At 34.7% G+C, this 10,000-nt stretch overlaps 1 protein-coding gene across 1 annotated transcript in view; it reads right to left on the bottom strand.

Annotated features, from left to right (window-relative positions):
- Positions 1–5,774: 5,774 nt before the first annotated feature.
- The window catches only part of LOC137633776 (uncharacterized), a 5,465-nt gene continuing 1,239 nt past the window's right edge, over positions 5,775–10,000 (bottom strand). Inside the window, exons 2-4 of the mRNA XM_068366020.1 lie at positions 8,196–10,000; positions 7,558–7,700; positions 5,775–5,860 (exon numbers count right to left, since the gene is read on the bottom strand). The exon at positions 8,196–10,000 is cut by the window's right edge and continues 613 nt beyond it. Coding sequence (XP_068222121.1) covers positions 5,775–5,860; positions 7,558–7,700; positions 8,196–10,000 — 2,034 coding nt within the window. The remainder of the gene's footprint in view (positions 5,861–7,557; positions 7,701–8,195) is intronic.

Raw genomic sequence — 10,000 nt, 5'->3', positions numbered from 1 at the left:
TATGTGAATCTGCAATTAAATGAAGCTAATATTAAAAATTTCTCATGAAGTATATAAAATAGCAATTGAAAGAACGGATCATCAAAATGGATCGTATCTTTCTGTTTACACACTACATTTATGATAGAACAATGTTCAAAAGGGAATATTCCATATTCATTTCAATAATCTGAATAAATTTACCTTCAAAAGGACAATCCAGAATTAAATGGCTCCTCCATTCCAAGTCTTATCATTCCTGAATTCGTCAAATTAATTGAAAGGGAGGAATATTAATTGTGCATCAACCAAATCGTCCAGCAATAAATATTAAGAAAAATATAGAAGTTGAAGAGAGGAGGCTTTTTGCAAAGAAGAGGAAGATGACTCTAGAGAAGGACAAAGTTAAGGAATGGCTGTGTCTGGTACTCACCGACATCGATCCGAGACGAGAAGTGAAGGAATTAACACTTTGAGAGATGACCTGCTTTTCCCTGAGGTCAGACTCTATTTCCAGAATGCAGATAAAGTCTGTTTTTTAGGTACATTGCCTGGCCCATCCGGCCATGCACAGGCTCTTGTGGCCCATAGCAAAAATGTCTCAAAAGGCATTAAAAAACTCTCCACTCCTGCCCAAGTACTGGGTGGATGCAGACTGCCCAGACACCTAAATAAAAAAAAAAAAAGAACAAAAACGATATCTTATAAGAATGACCTCTCACCAGAGGGCTGATGCAAGTGCCATTTGAAGAAATGGTGGAATTTTCCACAAGAAGTGCAACAAATAATTCTCCTTAAAACATGCAATAAACAAAGAATTAATCTTTTGTGAAAAAAATAGGTTTAAAGCATCTTGCTTAATGACTGAAGACAAATTAGGTGAATAAAATCCATATAAAGAATCTATTTAGAAGAGGTGATTTTTACAGTTAGTTTTTAAAGACAAAAGTTGAATGATTGAAAACCCTAAGTTAATCTTTACTTTTTTTTTTTATTTAGAAATAAAAAAGTAATTTAGGACAAAACAGATAAAAGACTTTAAGGTGAAATTATTTTAAGACATTTTGGAGAACAAAAGGAGTAAAATACTTGTTCAACATTACTTGTCTGTTCCTTGCTGCTTATCTGTCTGTCTGTGTCTCTGTCTGTCTGTGCTGCCGAAGAGAGACATCCAATCTCTTTCACCTTTGTTTGTTTTTGCTAATAAAATGAAGTTTTACTTCCCACTAAAAGGAAGAGGAAAAATTTATATCAAATTAAATATAAGACAGTATTGGAATATGAAAAAGTTCTAATATAGGTCTTATATAGTAAACTATCATAAGAAATATATATTTATTATAAATAATAGTAATCTTAACAATGATAGTATCAATAAAAATTAAAATATGGAAAACTTTTGCCAAAGTTACCGAAAGGAAAGTAATTTTACTCTTTGCATTTAATTTATTAGGAACAATAAACTCTGATTTTATTTTTTTCCTTCATGTCATTTAGAGTAGTAAGTGGAGAGTTTTTTTCCTTAAAATCTTTGAAAGAGGTACTAACTTTCTGATCTACCAATTCTGGAGCAAATCTATTGATATTTCATTAAGATTATAAGATAAATTATCATATGAATGTTAATATCAACATTGTTCTACTATTCCTGTACATAATTGAGAAAGAAAAATGTTAACATTATTTAAGTAGTCTTGGATAGACAAAAATAAAGATCCCAAAATGAGAAATGACTAATTTACCTACACATTACCGTCTTAGTTCTGTGTTCCTTTTCCTCTCATCACAGGTCGACTAAATGGGTCTGACTGACGCTGCTCTAACATATCAGCTTCTCTTGAGTCCAACAGATGACAGTGGTCAATATCCCTGTGCACCAGATTATGTGAAGTACATCGTTCCACCAGCCGGGATTTGGAGCTTCCCTTTCTGATCCTGGCCTCTGATCCTCTAGGCAAGGTGTAACTAAGCAATTTGCAAGGAGGGACTCGCTGAGTGCAGTGAGATGTTCGAATGACTCTATAGTGCTGATGCACGCACCATTAGAAAAGAGGGAGGAATTCCCGAATACAAAAATTGTTATTTTGGAAAACAGAATTATCAAATGCCTCTTACTTAAGGGTCAATGATGAATTGGTGAAATAAAGGCAATGCCTTAAAACCATTATAAGTAGGTACCTTTTACAATTATTATCTAAAAATAATTGTAGATTGCCTGAAAAACCAGAAAAGTTACTAATTGAAGACAGCAGAGAAGAAGGCTACAAGCTTCAATGATTGCTGACGTTTGCTAATAATTACTGCTTTTTTCCTCCCTCCTATTCCTATTTTATCTCTGCTTGATATAGAAGAAATTATTATATTTTATAAAATCAAAATCTATATTGCTTTGTGTAAAAAAAGAAATGAAAAATATTCGAAAATAAGTCTAATCGTATATATTTTTTTGGAATTTTATGTTCAATCATGAATAAAAGAAATGAATATTAATGTTACTCTTCTCATTCAGTTTATCAAAATAGTAATTCCAAATTTTACTCTTTCTATTCCTTTCATTAAGAACAAAAACTACAAATCTTACATTATCATTCAATTGATTAAAAGAAGTAACTCCTTATCATACCCATTTCATACAATGCATTAAGAACAGTAACTGAAAATTCTTACCATGAAATTCCTACCTCATATCATTATTCTCTTCTTCAATGTCAGCTTCAGTTCTGCCTTCCTTCATTTTCTGATAAGAATTTCAATTCAAGGGTCTGACGGACGCTGGCCTAACATGTCAGCTTCTCTTAGGTCCAACAGATGAATAGGAACTGTATCCCCGTGCAACAGTTGGCCAGTCAGTCAGTCAGTCTTCTGTTCTACCAGTTCGTATGATCTGCAATAGGAAACAGCATCAACATATGAGGCCATTACAAAGTTCAAGCGTTTTACAAAAGATCAAATCTTTGCAATAAAAACCTTAGTGTGATGGATAATCCTTTACCTTGATCCTTAAATGCAAACCTAAATAGATTTACTATGATAATATGATTCCTTAGCAGCAAAACTGGTCCATTTTAACATGTACATCCAAAGAAAAAGTTATACTTTTTGATAAGTTTACTTTAATGTTCAAATTAATCAAATACAGAACAAAGAACTCACCTGTCTGAAAAGTTTTAAGATCACTTTTACTCTTTTCTCTTTTGTTGCATGATATGAGTCCTTTGAAGGACTTAGGTAAGAATTATGTCTTCATTTACCTCCAGAGAGAGAGAGAGAGAGAGAGAGAGAGAGAGAGAGAGAGAGAGAGAGAGAGAGAGAGAGAGAGACTTCTTCTCTGAAGAGCTGATGCTTTACAGACTTGAAGAGATTCCGTCCAGAGCTTTGAGGGAAGATTAGGGACATATAAGACATTATCAATGTAGGCTAATATTGAAAAATAAAACGTTAAAGGTGATAAAAACAACATTTTTTTTTCATTCAGAGATTTATTTCTGATGATTTCCACTGTTACTTATTACCTACCATCACCTCTACTATCACCAGCAAGACTTGATTGTCATGAATAGATGTTAGACAATTTTTAAGGGGAATCTTAGTACATTCAAGTCTTGCAGCATTTTGCTAAGAATATGACATGATATAATTCATGCACTATTTTGTCACTTCAAAAAAAAAAATTTTTTTTTCATTGAAATGATTAAACAAAAGCAAAGTTCTGAGAATAGATATAAGTGAATAGAACAAACAGGAGAATGAATATAACAATAAACATAATAATAAAAGTTTCCTAAAATTAGGTTTTTATGAAAAGACGTTGAACTTTCCCTAACATTTGTTATTATCAAATAGATGTCTGAGATATGATTAAACAAACACAAACACACTCCCCCCCACACACGCCCACACACACACACATATATATATATATATATATATATATATATATATATATATATATATATATATATATATATATATATATATATATATATATATATATAATAATCTTTATATCAGCAAAAGCCATGTACAGAATTACAATAGAGGTACAGTGATCTTACATTTATGACATCAGTAAGAAAGATAAGATATGCAATATTATCGGTGATACAGTACAAACATCAATTAGCAGGTTGATCCCAGAGTTCTAAGGTCTGGGTAATAAAATCATAGTAGCATTATTGCTTAATAATAATGATGATAACAGCAGGACTTCCAGACTCAAAGATATAATATAATAAAACACGTTATCACACCATTACTGGATATTATTCCAATGTTATTTAGTGATGAAGATTTTGCATAGCCACAACAACAGAGATTAGTAAATACAATTCATTGCACTGACGCTTCCCTACTCCAGGTTTCCCACATTTTGGATTTTATTCTAGCAGCACTTGCAAGCACATTTTGAATTAGGGGATTTTCACTAGAACGTAGGGGAGAGGTGAGATTTACTATAGAGTGTCGAATGACGGTTTTTAGTTTATCCAGTCTATTTTCAACAAACATCACTGGAGCTGAATGGTGCCTCGGGGTATTAGTGAGGCGTCTTAGGATATCATTGTGAAGGATTGTGATACGTCTCACGTTATAGCAGTAGGTTTGAAACGGGAGTTTTTTTATATCCTGGCGGCAGAAGGCAAATCTTCTCCTTACCCTGTTCCCTGGACAACACAATTTACGTCACCTCTTTTCAATGTCACATATCAGAATCCTTTACAGAAATGACCTTTATAATCTAAAAGTGAATTTTATAATCTAATCATTATGGAAAGGTAGATTACCATGAATCCCTTATTGGCATTGTAACACTATTTTGACCATTTAATGATGAACAGTGATTATGAATTAGAATTTGGTGATTTGAATTTAGAGTGAGATAAAAAGCATCTGTAGTTGAAGAAATAACTCTGATGAACGTCTTCTTCTTCTCATTTTTCTTCTTCTTTTTCTTCTTCTTCCCCAGCGATTTTTACCGAAGTAAAGGTGCCCTGACAAGCAAAGAAGACAACACCATTGAGAAAAAGACATTGGATAAATGCTTTGAATAAACACAAAAGCTGATGATAATAAAACATAGACGATGATTATTCTATTATTCTATTCATTATTGAAATAAGTAATAATTATAATAAAGGAAAGGCAGAAGAAGAATAGGATGAGAGTTAAAGGCAATGAGGAGATAATTGAAGGGAACATGAAATACTGATAATTTAAATGGATACAATAATACAATGGAAATTGCTATACATAACTCTCTCTCTCTCTCTTTCTCTCTCTCTCTCTCTCTCTCTCTCTCTCTCTCTCTCTCTCTCTCTCTCTCTCTCTACATATATATATATATATATATATATATATATATATATATATATATATATATATATATATATATATTATATATACATATATATCTTCTTAAAAATAATAACTAATAATAAAAAAGCAAAAGTCAAATCTTAAAGAAATATAATCTCGAAACTAGGCCTATAGTGAATACAGTTTATTTAACATGGCTCCTCACCTACTGAAAGGTTTGGAACGTTGGTGAAAGAAAGAGAGAGAGGGAGAGAGAGAGAGAGAAAGAGAGAGAGAGAGAGAGAGAGAGAGAGAGAGAGATTGTACAACACCTATGAAGAAGAAGAAGAAGAAGTATAAAAAGAAGAAGCAAACTCACCAATAAACACCTCTTATACATCCGGTGGATTCCTTTGCCTTAAGATTCATCTCTCTGACTAAGGCTTCGTCATCTGGTCGTTCTTCTTTTGGGAACACGATGTCTCGTCTCACCCTGACTCCCTTCAAGGAAGCGAGGAGTCTGAGGATGACCTCAGGGCTCCTCGTCCTCCCCAGGGAACACAGAGGAAAGTAGATTGAAAAGAACGATCTGTTGGGAAGAAGAAGGAAATTAAGAAAATGGGATGAAATGAAATGAAAATAAGAAGAAAGGAAATGATGTCATCCACGTTTATTCATTATTTTATGCTTTTATTGTTATCTTGTTTCGTTAAGATGGACATGTGCATTCAGACACACGCACACACACACACACGCACACACACACGCAAGTGAACACACACAGCAATTGTTTTCTTGACCAAGTAACAATGGAGAGAAAGAGAGAGAGCGGCAGAGTGAGTGAGGGAGTGTGTGTGTTCCTGATAATAGAATAAAAAAGAGAGCAACGAGGAATTCCAACTTCACTCGATGCATTCTATTGTTAGGAATATTCCTATGCCCTTATATGGGCATAAGAGGATAAACTCTAAGGGATCTCCACGTACATAAGTGTGTGTGTGTGTGTGTGTGTGTGAAAGGGTACTCACAGTAGGCCTATATATATGCATATCTATTTTGACAGGACATAGGCCTATTTTCTCAGAGTATTAGGTAAACTCAATAATGAATAATATAATAATATGATATAATGATAATACTCTCTCTCTCTCTCTCTCTCTCTCTCTCTCTCTCTCTCTCTCTCTCTCTCTCTCTCTCTCTCTCTCTCTCTCTCTTATAAGGAATGATGTCTCCTCACCTCCTTGCATCCTGTGGTTGCAATGTCCGAAGGATGTCCCCAACCTTCTCGATGTCTTCTTCCTTGACGTCCCTGACAATGACAATGACACCTGGATCCTTCTCCAAGAAAGGGATGGGGCGACTGACGCTGCTGACGTCGTTGACACTGAAGTGAATAACTGAAAGAGAAAGAAGAAGAAGAAGAAGAAGAAGAAGAGGAAGAAGAAGAAGAAGAAGAAGAAGAAGAAGAGGAAGAAGAAGAAGAAGAAGAAGAAGAACGTTGAGAAAAATGATAATCAAAACTGAACATTTTCTTAAGATACAAAAGGAAAATATCAATAGGGAATAATAATAATAATAATAATAATAATAATAATAATAATAATAATAATAATAATAATAACTGCAACAACGAATTTAGAGGCAAAAGAACTAAACACAATTTCTGCCAGTCTCCTCATGAAACCCTCACATTATGCACCATCTAAATCACCTCAGCCAATAACAACTCAGCTTCATTTAATTAGCCCAATTTCATTGGCCGATACCTTTTCACTTTCCTTTTGCTGATTGGTTCTCCCGTTCGGATAACTCCGCCCACATACTTGTAGAGAACCAATCAGCGCAGGATGGAGGCGGAGTCAGGAGGCGACGCGTTTGACCATGGCTGGTGCCGATATCAGTTTCCTATTCATTACAATCATGATCATTTTGATTCATTTCTATCATTATTAATTAAATCAACGCCATAGAAATGAGACATTTCCTTTTAATATATGGAAAGAAAGAAATTGAAACTTAACATCGAAAGCTTTTAAATTGAATTCAAATCAGATGAAAACAATATTTTATTTTTGTGGAAATAAAAACTGATTGAGACCTGTGAATATAATGTTCTACATCTATAGAGTAATAATGATGATAATAATGATGTTAACAATGATATTGATAATGATAACAACGATATTAACAGACTGAATGACAGGATGAGGATGAGGGAAAGGAGGCCAGGTATTGTAATGTCCCTCGGAGGAAAGGAACAGAGAAAATAATATTATTATTACTTACCTAATTCTCTAATCTGTTTTGTCTTTTCCAAAGATTGACAGAAGGCGTCGAGGCTGGGATGGTCCTTGAACATCACTCTGAGCCATGCGATATTTGGAGGGATTTGGAACGTTGGGTCCCAGATGCCTTGGTATCCCTCACAACTGTTCCAAAGAGAAGAAAAGAAAAAAAAAGAAATAGTTATTGGTTTGATTGGGAATTTTATTATCAAGTTGATGATGATGATAATGATAATGATGATGATGATGATGATAATGGCAACGAAAACAAAAAGTAAAAAAAGAGTAATTTCGTAAAATATGGAAATTAATATCACCGAAAAATGAGAAAGTAAAATCGGGACTTTTTGATGTTTAGCCGACTTATTATGAGTCTAATTGTGACAATGATGATAATGATGATATTGACAATATAAAATATATTGTTTACAAGACTCAAGTTGATTGTTATACTAAACGTTATGAGTTCTCTCTCTCTCTCTCTCTCTCTCTCTCTCTCTTTATTAGTAGGCCTATATGTGTGTACATGTGCATATGTTTGTATGTATGATCATGTACCAGTGTATTGTTATAGAGATATTTGATTATTATATGTATCTTTATAATGTTCAAAATAACTGTCAAATAATAATAACTTACTCATTGGTGAGTAGATTCTTGATTGACTCTCTCTCTTCTACGGTCGGCTCTGAATATCCTTTGTAATGGTTATATAGATGTATCCATGATGGGTTGATGAGATGCCGGCTAAGTTGTCTTTGTAGTTCAACTAACCCATCAGTGTCATTGAGTTCTATTCCGATTATAATTTCCTCTCTGTTTGGGAGAGGGGCCTCTGTGGCTCTAAGGAGGGCAATGTACGCATCAATTGTATGATCTCCAATTTCGGTGTCCTTATCAAACAACTCGAACCTCTGTGCTATCCATCTTGAAGAAGAATGATCACATTTGATATTCTTCAAGACTCTTAGCACAGAGTCTTTGTCGTTCACTCCCGACCTTACTAGGAGTTCAAGTGCCTCAGTCTTGGCATCTTCTGACACCTTCATCTCGTCCTCGTCACCCATATGCAATAGGCTGATCATCTGTATCATCATATTTTGATATTTGTGAAGGTTTTCAGGGAGACTCCCTCCAAGAAGCATTTCAAAGATCTTTGTAGGTGTGGCTGTGTTTACAGATTGGCCCCAGCATTGGTTTGTCAATTTCATAGGGAAAGACAGAGCTGCCATGAATTCCATCATCCCTTTATGAGGGAAACTGTAAAGAAAGGAGCCCTGGGAAGTGGTCACTTTCTTCAGGAAGGCGCCAGTTAGCTCTTCGGCTGGCAATTTCATATGATAACAGAACTTGGACAAATATTTGATGGTGGATTCTGGAATATTGATTTCATCTTTTTGTAATGCTCTGAATGATTCAAGACATAGTTTTTCAATAAACTGCTCCGTTTTTTGAAGCAGTTCACCTGGTAGGAAATGAGCTGTATTGGGGTATTTCGCCAAACGCTCCTCTAATTTTGAGCGAGACAAAAGGTAAAATTGCCAGTAGAGCTCAGCTTCAGTGGTGATGTTGCTTATAATACCTGGTTTATTCACCCACAGAATTGTTACAAGAGCGAGATTTAAGGGTAGTCCCCACACCTCATGCATAGTGTGCATTGTTTTCCTCAGATACTTTAACAGTTCATCTAATGATTGCAAGGGAGAATTGTCTGACCCCAATACTGCATAATACTTGCATACAAACTCTTCTCTCTTCTCCTTTGGAATTCCCTCAAGACTAATTGTAGACACAGTTGTGTAATCAGATTTCACCTGATTTTTGAATCTCACCTCAACTTCAGGTCTGGTTGTCACAATAACACTAATTTTGCGAGATTTCTTCAGTGTCAAAACTTCTAGGAATAATTTTGCTGATTTATCATTCAACTCGTCATACCCATCTATGATGAGAAGACACTTGTGAGCCAGACACACATCAATAATTTCATTATCTTTGAATTTCTGGTGAACATCTCCAAAATACGTCACTAACAAGTCTTTAAAAGATTCAATGGAATCCCGGCATTCTACATTCAAAAGTATGGCAAAGTCATTAAGGCCTTTAATGTCATCCTTCTTACTGAGCCAGTCAGAAATGATCTTCTTAACCAGAGTGGTTTTCCCCATACCTGCCATTCCCTTGATCAGTAAGAGTCGACTGTGATCATAATGAGGTACGTGATTCAGTATCTCCTCTATAGGAACACTACAGGGGCCACTTTCCCCTTCTAGCTTCATTTCTGTGTAAATCTTCTCTACTGGTATGTTGGGGTTAGAAGAGGTTCCTGTTATCAGGTTGAGAGGATTAATGCTTTTAAATTTTTCAAGAATTTTCTTCAAACAAGGGAAGCCTTCTTCTTCCAATAACTTCATCTTTTTTGTGAAGTCAATTTCCCTTTGATA

The sequence above is a fragment of the Palaemon carinicauda genome, chromosome 43 (assembly GCF_036898095.1).
Source record: "Palaemon carinicauda isolate YSFRI2023 chromosome 43, ASM3689809v2, whole genome shotgun sequence".
Classification (NCBI taxonomy): domain Eukaryota; kingdom Metazoa; phylum Arthropoda; class Malacostraca; order Decapoda; family Palaemonidae; genus Palaemon; species Palaemon carinicauda.
Note: the sequence above shows the minus strand (reverse complement) of the source record. Positions and strands in the feature narration are given on the sequence as shown.